A 16,942-nucleotide genomic window follows, 5' to 3' on the forward strand; every position below is an offset into this window, starting at 1 on the left:
TCAACTGTGAGGGCTGCTCTCATCCTGGTATTCTGGCGCTTCAGGGCAGGGGAAAGCAAGTCACAAAGTTCCATGAAAGTGCCCTTACGCATGCGAAAGTTTCGCAGCCACTGGGCATCGTCCCAGACCTGCAACACGATGCGGTCCCACCAGTCTGTGCTTGTTTCCCGGGCCCAGAATCGGCGGTCCACGGCATGAACCTGCCCCAGTAACACCATGATTTCCACATTGCTGGGGCCTGTGCCTTGTGAGAGGTCCATGTCAATTTCCTCATCACTATCGTCGCCGCGCTGCAATCGCCTCCTCCTCAGCTGGTCCTGGTTTTGCTTTGGCATGTCCAGGAGGCTCTGCATATACTCCAGGACAATGCGCGTGGTGTTCATAGTGCTCATAATTGCCGCGGTGAGCTGAGCGGGATCCATGATCCCAGTGATAGCTATGGCGTCTGGTCTGAAAAAAGGCTCGAAACTAGTATCTAAAGATCAGGGGAAGAAGGGAGGGAGGGAGGGGCGAGTGACGACATGGCGTACAGGTACAGGGAATTAAAATCAAGAAAGGTGGCTGTGCATCAGGGAGAAATACAAACAACTGTCACACAGAATGCCCCCCCCCAGAGATTGAACTCCTAAGCCTGGGTTTAGCGGGCCGTTGATTTGACGGAGGGAGGGGGGAAGGAAATGAATACAGAACAAATCTATTTTTTACATCTTAAGACGACAGTGCAGCATGACTGATAGCCCTCGGCATTGTCTGGGTGCTTGGTAGCAATGTAACCCTACGTGTGCCAGCCACATGTCTGCCAGCACCCAGATCGCCCTCGGCCTTTTCTGGGTGCTTAGCAGACAATACTTGGCAGAAAATAGTATACTACGACTGGTAGCCATCATCGTCCAACGAGGACGGTTAAAGGCAAGGGGTTGCTGCTGTGTAGCAATATATGCTGTACAGTAGCCAGAAGGATCGGTAAAGGCGCTCAGGCTACAATAATCTATGAGCATTTCAGGCAACATGTAAATTTGTCCGACGAGGACGGTTACCAGTCGTAATAAACCATCTACTGCCAAAAGGCAAGGGGCTGGTGCAATGCAGCCCTACGGCTGCCAGCCCCACACTACCAGCATCCCGATCGCCGATGAAGGCTACCAGTCATGCTGCACCGTCTACCGCCAAAAGGCAGTAAGCTGCTGCTGCTGCTGTTTAGCAATGCAGTCCCACGTTTGCCGGCACCCGGAAGACATATGGTGACGGTGAGCTGAGCTGAGCGGGCTCAATGCTTGGCGTGGTATGTTGTCTGCACAGGTAACCCAGGTAAAAAGGCGCAAATCTATTGTCTGCCGTTGCTGTGACGGCGGGGGAGGGGCCTGACGCAATGTACCCAGAACCCCCCGCGGCACTGCTTTGCATCATTCGGGCATTGCGATCTCAACCCATAATTCCAATGGGCGCCGGAGACTCCGGGAACTGTGGGATAGGTACCCATAGTGCAATGCGCCCGAAGTCGACGCTAGCCTCGGTACTGTGGACGCGGTCCGCCGACTTCATGCACTTAGAGCATTTTATGTGGGGACACACACAATCGGCTGCATACAACCGGTTTCTATAAAACCGGCTTCTATAAATCCGACCTAATTTTGTAGTGTAGACATAGCCTAAGAGTGTGAAGCACTAAGCAGAAAAGCTCTGTGTTGCAATACTAAAGCTGTGCACTAACCTGTAGTTTGTTTTTCAGAATGATAATAAATGAAGAGGGAGGGAGTGTTTATGAGGAAACAACACAGAAAAAGAAAAAGAAAAAAGTGAAGAGCACTGGGAGCCAAACTGTCATCAAAATTGAAGACGACCTCCAATCTGACCCACAAGCAAAAACGAAGGTGAAGAAAAAGAAATTCTTAGCAGAAGAGGATTCAGATCAGTTAAATCTTAGTAAAAAGAAGAAAAAAGTTGGCTCCAAATTAAAAAAAAGAGAATATTCTGACAGCCCTGTGACAATAGAAAGCAATTCAGAGTCTGAGTCGGTAAAAGAAATAAAGGCGGAATCTAAAGTTTTCAAAAAGAAGTCCAAGAAAGGCCAAGGTCTTTCCTTGTTACCATTGGAGAATAATCAGGACAGTGATCAATACCTTCCAAAGAAATACACAGTTCGTTCTCAGGAAAATGCAGTCATTGGTAAAAAACACAGAGAGAGTATCTCCCAGTACTCGGAGGGTGACAATGAAGTAACCAAGAAGAAGAAGAAAAAGAAAGAGAGAGACATTTCTTCCTTAACAGTGATAGAAAGTCTAGACAGTGACCATGAAATTTCTAATAAAAACCTTAAAAAAATAAATAAAACCACTTTACAGGAAAAAGCACTTGCTGGTAAAAAACACAGAAAGGATATTGTCCAGAACTCTGCAGAAGAGAGTGATATAATGAAGAAGAAGAAAAAAAAGAAAGACAAACATGACTCCTTAACACTGGCAGGTAATCAGCACAACAATCACGGTGTTTCTGAGGAGAACCTTTCAACACGAGACTTCAGAAAAAATCAAGAAACCAACTCCCAGGAAAACACATTCATAAGAAAAAAACAAAAAGAGAACATTGTCCAGAACTCTGAAAGAGAAGTAACCAAGAGGAAGAAAAAAAACAAAGATTTTTCTTCCTTAACATGTGAGGATAATCAGGACCAAAGTCATGGAGTTTCTAATAAACACCTTCCAAGAAAACAAAAAGCCAAGTCCCAGGAAAAAGCACTCGCTGGTAAAAAACACAGAGAGTATTCTGAAGATGACAGTGAAGTAACCAAGAAGAAAAAGAAAAAGATTCAGAAGGAAGAGGAGGAAGTAGCTGAGCCTGTAAACCTTGTGGATGAAGATGGGGAAATATCTGAAGGTGAAAAGATGACACCAATTAAAAGCAATAGAAAGAACAAAAAAAAGAAATCCAAACCAACGGAAGACCTTGCAGTGGATAATATAGATGAGGGACTTCGTGAAAATAATAATGTGCACTGTGACAATAAGGGTAAGAAAAGAAATAAACAGGGATCGCAGAACCAAGAGCCAAGAGCCGAAGAGCCAAGATTGAAAAAGAAAAAGGTCACAGTAAAAACAGAAAATGAGGAAATGGTAAGCTCTAAATAAAATCATCTTTCCATCTTCTCACTGAGGCGCTCAAAGCTTTTTATGTACACGGGAAGAGTCCAATCTTGCAAGCTGTTCCACATGGATGGACTGTGCAGGGCCACATTTATATCATTGGGGCTGCAGTCAGGTGCAGGGTCAAACTGAGGAACAGCCAGCAGGATCAGAGTTGAATGATATAAGCAGTCCTGGGAGGCAGAGAAGTATTTTATTTTTTTAATGCCTGTTGCTATAGCCACTTAGTGCTCTAACTACAAAAATGCAAAATGCACAAATTACTTATGTAACTACCCGGAGGAGTTGACACAAAACCAAAGGTTGTGTCTATGCTCTGAACTTTCTCAGACCTATCCCACTATTGATAGTAGCAGCCCTAGTGTAGAGTGGGGTACCAGTGTTTTTATCACCATGCCATCTAGACCTGTGTCTCCATGACATGATGGTAAAATGCTAGTGTCCACCAGCACCTTGTCTGTGCTAGGCCTTTCCCACCCCTTAAGGTTATCCTATTGTTGACACTGCTGGAGGAGCTACCTATACTACTGGTAGCAACTGTGGGAGAAGTTTAGGGGGAAAAAATGCCTTATGTGGACAAGGCCTTTCAGAAAATCCCAAATGTGTGCAAGACCTCAAATATTGATCTGCAAACCCTGGTAGACCAAATGTTAGGATGAAACCTAAACCAAAATCAAACCTCACTTGTTAATTAAACACAATAAACCCTAAATCAAAACAATCCACCAAAGACTAAACAAAAGAAATGGGCATTTAAGAGATGGGTAATCTAAAGCTCTAGAAGTCTGTGACTCAAGTTAGTTGGAGAACTCCAGCTGATTGACTATTTCTTACGGAAATCCTATCAGGAATTCTTAAATTGTGGTGCCAATTGAATAGCCAAATGAACTTGCTGTGGGGTGGAACGTACATGGAGAAATGGTCTTGTTCATAAGATAACGAGGGCTGGGATGAATAGAAACACTTATCTGATGTACTTCTACAAACAATCCTCAAACTGAACATTTTCAATTGAATGTTTTTTTCTCTGAAGGTTTTCAAAATGTTCAACTCTGTTTAACAGTAGTGATAGCGAGTTACTATTTATATGATAATTTTATCACTTTCTCTCCTTACCCCATATAAGCAAAGGGGCTGAGAACCCATAAGTCCCGTTGAAGTCCATGGGAACTGCATGTTTTCAGCACCTCTAAAACTGAGACCCTAGATGATGATATTACTGTATGATACTCTGCACTTCCACAGAGCCTCTTATCTAAGGCTCTACAAGAGCTTTACATACATTATGTCTCAACGACCCTTAGAAGTAATTACTACTCCAACTGCTTTACAGCAGGGAAAACTTAGGCACAGATAAGATAGAACATACCCAAAGCCACACTGTGAGTCAGCAGAGCAGGGAATATAACTCACTGCCTCCTTAGTTTGTGCTCTAACCACTAATTCTCATTCCACTACTTAAATCTGTAAAATTAGCATCCTTCCTGGCTCAGGCTTCGCTCTGCCGCTGTGGTAGTTAGCACTCAGCATGCTCCAGCAATTGTTTGGAGAGTATTAGAGTTACTACCTCGTATTTTTTTAAACACTGTCCGTATGTTAGATTCATGATGGTCTTTGGGGTTGCTTTGGACACCGTCTCCATTTAACGCACTTCTGAGACAAAGCACTCAGTAAATCTGGTGTGCTCTGCTTTGGTGTATCGCCATATACGTTTATTTGTGTTCTGTGGAATCCTGCAGAGCCTTCCAACGACCAACACTTTCAATCATCCGTAGATTGCAGTGTACAAATGGAGTTTTCAGCTGACACGGCAGCATGGAAATGGGCTTTTTTTTGGTCACAAGGGTACATGTGTGTGAGTGCATGTACATTTATCATTGTGGGTAGGACAGTTGGAGCTGTAGCCTTCTTTATTAGGTTTTTCCTTTTGACCTTTAGAAGGACAAGATGGTTTTATTGCTGTGATAAATTTTCTAATTAAATTGGCATTGTCCTGATGAGACGATTAGACATTATTTGGATTTATGCAGCTGCTCACACGTGTGCACAGGCAAGATAAGCTTTACAGTGACAAATGCAGTAGCATGATGGTACTGGGCAAGGAAGATGGAAAGCACAGCAAAGTGCCTTCCAAGCAACTGATTACTATTCTTACTATTCATGTTCAGTCCTCTGTAAATTAATAAAAATTTCCTCCAAAAGTTTAGATGGCAGGGTAGTTCTGGTCTGAAGAAATTTAGTTATTGTTACACTGCTGTAATAGATGATGGTGGTGCTGGTCCCTGGTTTAACTGCATTACAGTTCCGGACCAGTTTCTAATCTCTAATGCATGTCACACACCACTGCATCGCTCAGAAAATCCACTGCTTTGCTTGTGCATGCAAGCCCCATAGCAAGTTTTTTGAAGACTATACACAGCAGTATCCAAGTTGTAGCTGAGATTCACATTTGTCTCCCTGAATGTAGTTACTTATAACAAATTTGGCTTGGTTGGCAACAAGTCTTTACTAATGTTAGCTCTTATACATCATGTCTGTGAACAATATGAACCACCACTTTGGATATGTAGAGGACATTCCAGCTCCTTCATTGTGGTCCAGAAATAGAAACTGAAACTCAGAGCCTCTAAAACCTATATTTCTTGCAGGGAGTTGAGCCATTCCTAGTACTCCCTCCTTTTGAGGGTCTGACTGCACTGACCTTTAAAACACTGGTATATTCCATGCTGCCGGCCAAATGAATGCCTAAAAGGGCATGTGTGTAAGAGAGCACATGCCAGTGGTTACCAGGAAGCTCCAATCCTGTTCTGCTTGAATGAGTTTTGCTCTTGGTGTCAGTGAGAGTAGAATAGGGCTCTGAGGTACCCACAGTTTTTCTGTACACTTTCAACTGGAAATAACTGGTAACAATAGTTACCACGAATGCCAAAATGCATGCAGTGTAGTTGTAGCCTCGTTGGTCCCAAGATAAGCTTGTCTCTCTCATCAACAGAAGAAGTTGGTCTAGTAAAAGATATTCTCTCACTCACCTGGCCTTTTTAACGGCAGGCACTGTGTGTTATACATGCATAAACCTCACATATGCACATTCTCACTAAATCTCACAAAACCAGCCCTCTTTTCATTTTGCAGCAAAGATACCACAGCAGAGTCTGCAGTGCCTTATGTGAATGAGACTTCATTACACTGATGGAGTCCAGTCACAATTAATAGCCCTGAGCAAAATAAACCAAGACTATCCTGTACTGAAGAAATATGTTTGCTTCTTTTATATGATGTTTACTTGTGACCTAATTTTATGAAGTGCTAACCACTCTCAGCTTCCATCATGTCCAGGAGAACTTCAGATTGGGACACCCTAAATAAAGGCCTAATCCTGCTAATTCTCAATGGTCAGTAACCCACATTGGGTCAACCAATCATTGGGAATTAGTAAGGGTAGATGCACACAGTTCTCCCTTTCTTGCCTGCCCTACCCTTCAGACTAAAATCACTGCAACTCTGTTTGCTGAACTTGGTTTGTTGCTGTCAGCACTGTTTTCCCTTTTGTTTTAAAGAAATCTGAAGAGACAGTACTAGGCCACGTAGAAGTAAACTGGATACTTCATTTTTGTTCAGAGAATGAGCTCTCCTTATTGTGGAAAGCATTTCTTTCTCCTGTTAGGGTTAGACGTATTTGTGTGTATTTGAATTCAGCGTATAAAAAGGTAGATATGGAAAATGAGTTAAATTATCCATGGGTTGGTTGGGAAAAAAACCCTCAACAGAAATAGCAATCTCTGTGAGCATAAGTCTCTTACAAATCTTCTCCTTGTCCTAGCATTCCTTCATTATTTCATGCTTGAATTATCTAATTTTCTCAATGAAACTTTCCTCTGGACACCTTCTCTCAGCTAGTCAAACCATTGTGGCCCAGTTAATTTTCCTATCCTAGCCTCTCCATTACTCACCCAACACATTGGCTGCCCATTAATCTCATTTTTGGAACTGATTTTTCAAAGTTGTCCTTACAGTGGGGCCTGCTTACCTTAGGGAGCGAGTTTCTGTGTGTTCTCAATGTTGGTTATGTTTGTGTCACAGATCTGATGCTGGTAACCCATCCCTTTTATTTGCAGATTCAAAATATGGTAACTCTGATTTTTTACCAAACTGTTGAATCTGAAATGCCTCTGTCTCCATCTTCTGTGCAACAGATAATTGTATGTTCCCCATCCCTTTTACAAAGGTCTCGGGTGTCCCTGATAACTCCGCTTTTTCAGAGTGTCCGTTGTGCAAAGCTTTGGCAGATGTATCTCCCCGTTGATGGAAATCTCTCCACAAGGACATGCACAGGCCCAATTGTCACTTTCAGTTTAGAAGAATTTGACTGTTTCCATTTACCTGACTTTGCAACACTGCACTGTGTCTATTAGGCACTGTCACTGCCACTATGTAAATTGCAGTTAAACGAGTAGATATTCATACTTCTATTCAGGTTTATATCTTTGTTTTGCAGGAATGTAAGGATGATGTAACAGTGGTAGAGGAAAGGAAAGGCAACTGCGATGAAATAAATATAGACAAGGTATAGACTCATTTCTATATCCTGTGTAGCTTTGTGTAAAGTCAAACCCTAGTAGTAGGTGTGTCTGGATCTAGCAATGATTGGTATTGTGCGCACACATGCGAGAGATTTTACTACTTACCAGATGGAATATGCTGCATCTTCCATGAGCCAAGCACTAAAGCAGGGTAAAATCTGGGGCATGGTGCTGCAGTGGATGCCAAAGGGTTTGAAGTAGATGATCAGATTTAATGCTCACTTGTCAATGTCTCATCCATGCTGGCAATTTGTGTATTTGTTACCTGCCTGTGGACTTTGTGCCAAGAAAATTCAGTCCCAGTTGGAAGGATTAATATAGGGCTGTCAAGTGATTAAAAGTGCTGTTAAACAATAATAGAATCCCATTTATTTAAATCGTTTTGGATGTTTTCTACATTTTCAAATATATTGATTTCAATTACAACACAGAATACAAAGTGTACAGGGCTCACTTTATATTTATTACAAATATTTGCACTGTAAAAACAAAAGATAATATTTTTCAATTCACCTAATACAATTACTGTAGTGCAATCTCTTTATCGTGAAAGTTGAACTTAAAAATGTAGAATTATGTTAAAAAAACCTACACACACACACGTAAAACTTTAGAGCCTACAAATCCACCCAATCCTACTTCAGCCAATTGCTCAGACAAGATGGGATGCAATTTGCAGGAGATAATGCTGCCCGCTTCTTGTTTACAATGTCACCTTAAAGCGAGAACAGATGTTCGCATGGCACTGTTGTAGCCAGCGTCACAAGGTATATTTACATGCCAAATGCGCTAAAGATTCATATGTCCCTTCATGCTTCAATCATCATTCCAGAGGACATGAGTCCATGCTGATGACGGGTTCTGCTCGATAACAATCCAAAGCAGAGCAAGCATACTCATTTTCATCATCTGAGTCAGATGCCACCAGCAGAAGATTGATTTTCTTTTTTGGTGGTTCGGGTTCTGTAGTTTCTGTATCGGAGTGTTGCTCTTTTAAGACTTTTGAAAGCACTCTCCACACCTTGTCCCTCTCAGATTTTGGACGGCACTTCAGATTCTTAAACCTTGGGTCGAGTACTGTAGCTATTGATTTCGAAATCTCACATTGGTACCTTCTTTGCATTTTGTCAAATCTGTTGTGAAAGTGTTCTTAAAATGAACGTGGGCTGGGTCATCATCCAAGACTGCTTATAACATGAAATATATGGCAGAATGCGGGTAAAACAGAACAGGGGATATATAATTCCCCCCCAATGAATTCAGTCACAAATTTAAAGTAAAGTGAAAGTAAAGTAAAGTGAGCACTGTAAACTTTGTATTCTGTGTTGTAATAGAAATCTATATATTTGAAAATGTAGAAAAACATCCAAAATATTTAATAAATTTCAATTGGTATTGTTGAACAGTGTGATTAATCGTGATTAATTTTTTTAGTTAATCGTGTGAGTTAACTGCGATTAATCAACAGCTCTAATTAATACATTTAATAAGTACCAGAGTTAATATTTTGCAGTTATTTGTAAGAAATGCTAATGTTGGAAATTAATAATGGCTTTATCTTCTGACATCGAGTGTGCAAAAGGCTAGAATGCTAACTTTTAGTTAAGTTACAAGCCAGGTTTTCAACCAGTCACTTTTTCTTGTCATCTCATTCTTATGTCATGAATTCAGTTAACCAAAATTTCACCCACAAACCAGTATCTTGTGCGTTTTATTTTTCTTCCTTTTAGGTTAGACGGCAAGCTCTGCAAGAAGAGATTGATAGAGAATCTGGCAAAACGAAGGTTTTCAGAAACAAAGTGGAATCTGTACGTATGAGCCTAGAGCTTGATCTGATGGGATAATGTGTCCACAGCACTGCTTGTGAAAATGCACCACATCCTTCTCTGTATGCTAGTCATGTATGCCACTTGGCACACAACCCTCTCTTCTGATTGCAAATTTGAGGTCATACTACAGAACAAATTAGTCCAATCCCAAGAGGCACTGGGAGCAGACTAGCCAACTCCAATAGCAGTGGGATTGTACAGAGCTCTAATTCCCATCACTAGTCCTGAAAAGTAGCATTTTCCCTGCTCCCTCTGGAAAATTAGCCAAGATGAATTTGCTGCAAAATCATTTTCTATTTATTGTGGAATATAAATAACACTAACCCCTGCATATAGTTGTCACTGGGACTAGAGTTAGCACATAGTTTGCTGGTAGAAATGGAGAGCAGGGAGCTAGTCCCAAATTACTGAGCAGCATCAAACCCAACCAGCTTGTTTTATAGTCTCCATGATGACTTGGTAGACACTTTGGTCATTCACAAGTAGGTGGCTTGCTGTGCACGTCAAGGGGCAGAAGCACTTCTTCTGGGAAGGAAGTTCACTTGGGGCAAGGGAATGGAGAAACTGACAAATCCATTTGAAAAGCTTGCTGTCTCCTATAAACAAATAATGTAACCTGGTACTTCAGCTCAAGTATGTGAGTGGGAGTGGGAAGGCCAAAAGGGGACTAAGAAAATATAGTGCAGATGCCCCCTACCCGTCAGTCAAGTTTTCACCTTCTGCAGCTCACACCTATGTCTCTGTAGAGCTTGTCTCGGTTCTTTGTCTTTGCCACTTCTGCTCCCTGGCAGATTTAGAGTGGAACGTCTGTCAGCTGCTGTAATTGCTGGCCTTTAGTCGGGGTGGTGGGATTCAGAAAGGGGAGGGGGCCTTATTAGTATCCCAAATTATCTCCACTGTCTGTGAACTGCATGAGAAGACTGCCACAGTTCTAGTAAAGTATGAACGTACATGAATCAAATGGCCGAAATCTATAAAACGTGTAACTTTTTGCATAGGGGAGGGGGTTGGGAAGAGAACTCTGCTTTTATTTCAAGGTATGCCTTGAAACTATCTAAAGGGCTCTGACGTCATTCAGAAAATGACATGTTGGCAGGGAATCCCAGTCCTTTGATGCTGAACTATCAGTGGTTATTAGCACATGACGGAATAGGAGCTATGAAGACTAATTAGTGAGCTTCACCAAGAGCAAGCTGGAAATGCTGCAGTAAAAGCAATGTGTAGTAATTGCCAGCAGTTAACTTAAAAAATTATACGGTTTGAAAAAGTATAATTATTTCTGCATCTGTGCTGATATGTATCCTCCACCTCTCAGAAAGAATGTTGGTGTCACAGACACTGACTTACAGCAGCTGTATGACAAAATTACGAAACTTCTACAAAAGCTGAAATATCAATGAGGTGGTTTGTATCCTGTTCAAAGTGAAACTCCTCAGTAAGGTGGAAAGTCTGCTTTTAAAAGCAGCCAGCCTAGTCTATGTTGAATTAAAAGACTCTACGCCCACTGGCTATGTATCATGTACAAAACCCTTCCCAGATTGCTGCCACTATTGCAATTGTTGCAGTGTGTATGGTGCGCTGTCTATCATCTTGGCTGTGTGGTGAAGATGGTGGTTTCAGAAGAGTGGGCTATATACAACTTAACTATATATAAAGGAGGTGACTCTGGCTGATGTGGAGCTCCATTGTTTGACACCCGTGAATGCTCCTACCACTGGAGCAGAACTCCTTCCCTCCTGCTTTTGTTAGCAGCTGAAGTATGGAAGGCTAGAGATAAGAATGACAAACTACAGCAGTTGCCAGTGGTCCTATGGGTTGAGTGTGTGTTTTTAATGTTGTGCCTGTAGAGGATAGTTAACTAGTGGGGAGAGAAATTAGTGCTTAGAACCTACGGGCCAGATTTGGTTGTGTCTTCATAGTTAACTTTTTATTAGAAACAGTTGCTGAGGTTGTTAATACCTACCTCTGCATAAGGAAAATGAAAATAGAGGACAGGTCTGAAACCTTTTCTAGAAAAGCCAAGCAGCCAACTCATTAGAATAACTAAAGTGTGGCTAGAGAAGGCTTTTTATGTCTTTGGGAATTTATCAGAGAAGAGCCCAGATGGCAGAGAAGTTGGATGCCTAAAGATAAAGGGGAAAGAGATACTGGAGCCAAAACAGGAATGAACATGGTGCCGTGACTGCATATTCAGCTATATGGATGTCCTGCTGGATGCAGTCTATTGTCACTGTGATCTTAAAATGGATCATGATGCACCTTTTGTACCATTTGCAACCCATCTGACACAGCAACCCTCTTTATTGGTTACCAGGGCTTTGAAAACAGTCATTGAACATTCTTTGGCTCATCTCTGAAGGTTCGCTGGAGCATCAGTCCATAATCTGACAGACTACACACTGTCCCATTACATAATTGGGAAGTAAATGCTGTAATTGTACATACATGGCTTATCCTCTGGCCTGGTCTACACTGGGGGGTTAGGGGGGGGAAATCGATCTAATTTATGCAACTTCAGCTACGTGAATAACGTAGCTGAAGTAGACGTACTTAGATCGACTTACCGTGGTGTCTTCACTGCAGTGAGTCGACTGCTGCTGCTCCCTCGTCGACTCCGCCTGTGCCTCTCGCGGTGGAGGAGTACTGGAGTCAACAGAAGAGCGCTCGGGGATCGATTTATCACGTCTAGACTAGACGCGATAAATCGACCCCTGCTGGATCGATCGCTGCCTGCCGATCCGGTGGGTAGTATAGACATACCCTTAGTTTATATTTACTACATTGAGGCAAAGCAAGGGTGCAATATTTTGAAATGAGTATGTGGTAAACTGTGCTGTATTAGTTCTAGACAGGAGTTGAAGCACTTATTTTAACACTAAACAAAGCCTAGGTAATTTAGGCTGTAGCTTTTATTCCACCCTTCAGAAGTTCTGAAAATAGTGGGCAGTGATTGTAATTGTGCAAAACACAGTTGTGATAATTTTAGTAATCTGAGACAGACAAACAGTAGGAAGTACTCGGGAGTCAGTCCTGGGCACCTATTAATGCCTAGCTGTTCTAATATGTAGTTGCACCTTCTGTTTCCTTCTCCTTTAGCTCATCATGGGCCAGATCATGTACAGTGCTGTGTGGGGTTGAGGCTGTTCAGCACCTTACAAATAGGGGGCCTACATTTGTACTCAGCATTGCTGAATGCTAGTGCAGCAGCAAAGCCCCTCCGTACTACTTCATTAACAGAAGCAGTTATGATTGGCTATGCCAGCACGATGAAACCACTCAAGCCTGCCTCTAGGTTAGATGGAGAAGGGTTCAAAACTCCCTGTCGCAAATACTGAACAGTTTTTGAAAGAAATATAGTAGGTGGATCTGTTCACGGGTGTCTTTCCATGCAATTCCTATCTCCTCTTTAGGCAGTGTACATGCCTTGTTCAAAGATGCTTAAAATGTCTCTCCTTTGGTTGCTTCAAGACTTGTAGTTTTTAGTGGCTGCAAATGCCAGTGGGATTGGGTTCATGGTGTTGTTTCTGATGGTGAGTAGTGAACATGGCTTGGTGCGCTTGGATCCTGAGGGTTACCCCATTCAAACTTCCACCTCACTCTGCTCCAGCGTTCCTTACCATGTGCTTCCCTGAAGTAGAGCATGGAGCAGGCCAGAGAGATGGGAGGCAGAAGTAGGAAGAGAACAATTTCTCCTTCCCTTGCCTTAGCTTACTCCCAAGGTGTGCTAGGACCCCACTACGGTTTTTGTGTCTTTGTCACAAGCTTTATAGCCTACTGGTGGTTGCAACCCTTAAAGCTGGTGTCATTTAATGTTGTGATTCTATGAGTTTATGGATAATAGATATAGTTCAGGTAAAACTTCCTAATCATCTTGTTTTATTCAGCAGGATGTAAAGTTTGGCCAGTGGAGCACAGCTACTTTTGAAAGTTCAGACCAAAAAACAAAATTTCTTAAACTGATGGGCGGTTTTAAAAAGGGTTCTGCCTCAAGCCAGGATCCACCAGGAACCACAGAAAAACCAAACATGGCTCTGAACAGGAAAGGTGAGGAAACCTTAAAGCAGACCCTGCAACTGGAGTTTGAGAAAGCAGTAAACTTGAAGCAACATAGAGGAATTGGCCTTGGATTCCAGCCTATTGCCAACAAAAAAGTGTACATCGATAAATATGTTTCTAAATCTATTAAATTTGAGGACTAAACTTCGTTGCAGCAACGTGAGGGGGATGAAAAACCATTCAGACTTGCTTTCTACATTTTTTTCTTGGGATGAAACCAAGTTCAACACCCAGTTTGCCACTTAAGTGCACCAAGTGGTGATGTGACTAGAACTCTCAGTGCACATGGAACTGAGTTCTAACCACAGCTGAATGACAAATCCCAATGTATCTTGAAGGTCTGCCAGTATGTTCTTTAGCAATGGGGAGAAAATCTCCTTCAGCAAAGGTTTGAGACCTGCAGCTGTAGCCTGTGGCCGTTTAAATCTTGTAAATATTTATTTAGACTCTTAGAATGCAGAATGTATAAACCCTTTTTAATACATTTTAGTGACTCAACAGAACATAATGGTTCCTTTGCGGTTTTACAGTCCATCATGTAAAATTCTCACATACATTTTTCTGCTCGTGTGGTGCCAAATTATGGCCTTTTGCACTGAAAGAAACACTATAGGAAATCTAGAATTTGATCAACAGGCTACTTTTTGTTTGCAAATCTCATGGTTTTTTTTAAATGGTCTCAATAGCTTTTTCCTTTTCAAAAATGCCACAAGCCAAATCATTTTTACTTCCCAAGCTCTCACGAGCAACATTTTATTTCAACATCAAAAATCCAGTCAGTGACTCTATAAGGTAGCTGTGCCGATGCATCTTGGTTATAATTTCTATGCACCAGTTAAGCATGGCAAGATATGGATAGTAACTTTCAATGAGTCACTGCGCCACGCTTAATTTCTACTTCTTTCTTGCTAACTAACATCGTTCACTATTTGTGTTAATCTGTTTTGGTAGCTTTGCTTTAAGGGCCAAATCCTGGTCCTAGTAAACTGGCAGAATTCCCAGTGGCTAGTGTGGCCAAGACTATTTCTCAGAACTGCACAACCCGCATGAAGGTCAATCATAGACCTGCATGAATGAAATTCCTGTTTCTTAACCTTTGGATTAACTCCTACATGTAATGTTGCACAGTCACATTTTCACTGGCTGTGTACAAGAGAGCATGAACTGTATAAATGCAATTGTATATTTACTCAATCTATGCATATTTGGAACTCTAGAGAGCCTGAATCAGTAAGGGTGGCATTGTCTCCTTGAAACTCTGAAAAGCTGTGTGTATTAACTGGTTTAATACTTTCACTTAGTGTCCTGCCACTGGTTACTGGGATATGGGGGTGGGGAGGAGATGGTCTTCACAAGTGTTAGCATAGCTGTAAAGTGACTCTAAAAATGGCAGTGTGGCCACTTCCTGGGTCCAGCATTTCCACAGCAATATGGCTCACTTTACAAGGTAAAAGGCAAATTATTTTCCCCACTTACTTACTGTTTTGCAGATGCTCAGTTGTTTCTCATTGCTCTCCAACAGGCAGGATGACCTCCACCCAGGTTTTCCCATTTGCTAGGCCTCCCTCCTCTGCTTCTCCAGCCATTGCTCTGAAACAAGTGTTAGCCTGCTCTTCTGTACCCCCTTGAGAGGGCAAGTTTCTTTGCAAAGTCTGGTCTGTGTACACAAAACCCCCCAGGAGTCATCCAATGGCTTTTTAGGTAACTCCTATAAAGGGAGATTAAAGCCACCTGATGAGTAGGAAGCCCCCACTAATCTACTCCAGTACCTCAGACAAGGAAAAGGGGGCGTGGTGACCTCCCTTCCCTCATTGAAATGTTGAATCCTTTCTTCTGCAGGGTCTGAGGCTGCCTCAGGTCAAACTCCTCCCCTTGCTGCGTGAGTTACAGCCCTGGACTACCTCAGGCAGAGCCTCTACCCTCACATTGGAATTCTCCCCCCTCCAGCCAAGTGGTTGGCTTGCCTGTCACAGCCCTGCAATTGGCTTTAGCTCCTGCCTCGCTCTTCTCAGGCAGCAGAGGTTTCTCACTAAACAGAAACGTCAAGGTCTGTAGAATGCTACCGCTAGACCCACATTCTATCTTCAACCTTCTCTTGCCAAGACATGAAGAGTGCTAGCTGTGCTGCTGGAGACACCTTCCTTTGTTTTGCTCTGAGCAAGGCAAGAGTCAAATTGGAGAAGCAGAGGAAGGAGTGGGAAAAATCTTGGCTGGTGATTTGGTCAGCGTAGGAGTGGAGGCGGGAAACCAACATCTGCACCGTGAGCCACAGCAAGGTTAGCCTGGGATCTGAAAGTCAAGCTGGTTTGACGCAGGTAGCACATCTCTACAACAAAGATGCTGCAGGCTCTATTACTCTTAAACCTGTGTCATCAACTGAGGCCTTACTCTCAGGCATGTAACCAAGAGTATCAACTGAGGAGTTTCACAGGTTGCTTTGCCATTGGAACATAATGCTGTGATGTGAATCAGAATGATGAGTCCAGTTCACTCTCCCCTACTTGGGCTGATTCTGCAGAGCAGCAGGAGGAGCACTGCTGAGCATGGAGACCATTTTTAGTCACTTTCAATATAGAGTCAAACTATGCACCTTCCTTTCTCGTTTACTGAGGCTTGTTTCAGCATGTGGGGTGTGTAGAATTACTCCCCTCAGTGCTTTTCAGACTTGTATATTAAAAAAGAGGGCAGGATTTGAACATTGATAGTCTTGTTCTGTGAGGAGCCCTACTTTAGCCCCTGCGCTAGCTATATGTAACTTGCACATTCCTCAATCTTTCCTTTGCATTTAGCAGCTGTAATGTTTTAAGAGATTTGTATATATTTATAATGAAAACATTTTATTCTTTGTACCTAAACTTCATTTTACTGTAGCTTTGAAATTAAGCAATGGTTTTTAATGAGACTGGGTGTGTTCATTTATTTCCCAATTAGATCTTTGTTCTTAGCAAAGGCGCCTTGTCCGTCACTGTACAGCTACATGGGTGTGGAAGAACACACAAGTAAAAAAATGGAACAATATGGTGAAAATCTTAAATGGCCAATGAGGAAACACATGGGTCCATATAGTTCAGTGTACAAATGGATGTACTAATGCCATTATTTTACCATGCTTGGGTATTTGACATAATTGCTTACAGGCAAATTACAACCTGGTAACAGGGTTAGGATAACTGTATGACAAGCTGCGATACCATCCTCACTTCATAAATGTTACGTAGTGTTCCTACAACTTTTTCTTTCCCCCTATATATAGCCTTCACAGGGTCCTACTTCAAATCACTCAGCTACAACCTGATCACTAGTTATATTTCTTGGGTTTTCACTCATTAACATCTAA

The 16,942-nt window shown here is 42.2% G+C and overlaps 1 protein-coding gene across 4 annotated transcripts; it reads left to right on the forward strand.

The window, feature by feature from the left end:
• The first annotated feature begins 1,646 nt into the window (after positions 1-1,646).
• On the forward strand, positions 1,647-16,505 carry KNOP1 (lysine rich nucleolar protein 1). Of its 4 annotated transcripts, XM_029911263.1 has the most exons (5): positions 1,647-3,110; positions 7,636-7,704; positions 9,451-9,528; positions 13,434-13,593; positions 15,445-16,505. In XM_029911263.1, the coding sequence occupies exons 1-5, from the start codon at positions 1,731-1,733 to the stop codon at positions 15,486-15,488; spliced, it is 1,731 nt and encodes a 576-aa protein (XP_029767123.1). In that variant the 5' UTR covers positions 1,647-1,730; the 3' UTR covers positions 15,489-16,505. The 4 variants fall into 4 exon arrangements, with proteins under 4 accessions (XP_029767123.1, XP_029767120.1, XP_029767122.1 ...); XM_029911260.1 differs by having other exon boundaries at positions 1,648-3,110; positions 13,434-16,505; XM_029911261.1 differs by having other exon boundaries at positions 1,650-3,110; positions 13,437-16,505.
• Positions 16,506-16,942: the final 437 nt, after the last annotated feature.

Source organism: Terrapene carolina, unplaced genomic scaffold (assembly GCF_002925995.2).
Source record: "Terrapene carolina triunguis isolate 2854851 unplaced genomic scaffold, T_m_triunguis-2.0 Scaffold93, whole genome shotgun sequence".
In the NCBI taxonomy this organism is placed as follows: domain Eukaryota; kingdom Metazoa; phylum Chordata; order Testudines; family Emydidae; genus Terrapene; species Terrapene triunguis.

Bases quoted from the DNA above. Each gene is read 5' to 3' on its own strand.
- KNOP1 (XM_029911260.1), top strand. From the start codon at position 1,731: ATGATAATAAATGAAGAGGGAGGGAGTGTTTATGAGGAAACAACACAG. The intron at 3,111-7,635 runs GTAAGCTCTAAA...TTTGTTTTGCAG, and splicing joins AAACAGAAAATGAGGAAATG to GAATGTAAGGATGATGTAAC. The intron at 7,705-9,450 runs GTATAGACTCAT...TCTTCCTTTTAG, and splicing joins ATGAAATAAATATAGACAAG to GTTAGACGGCAAGCTCTGCA.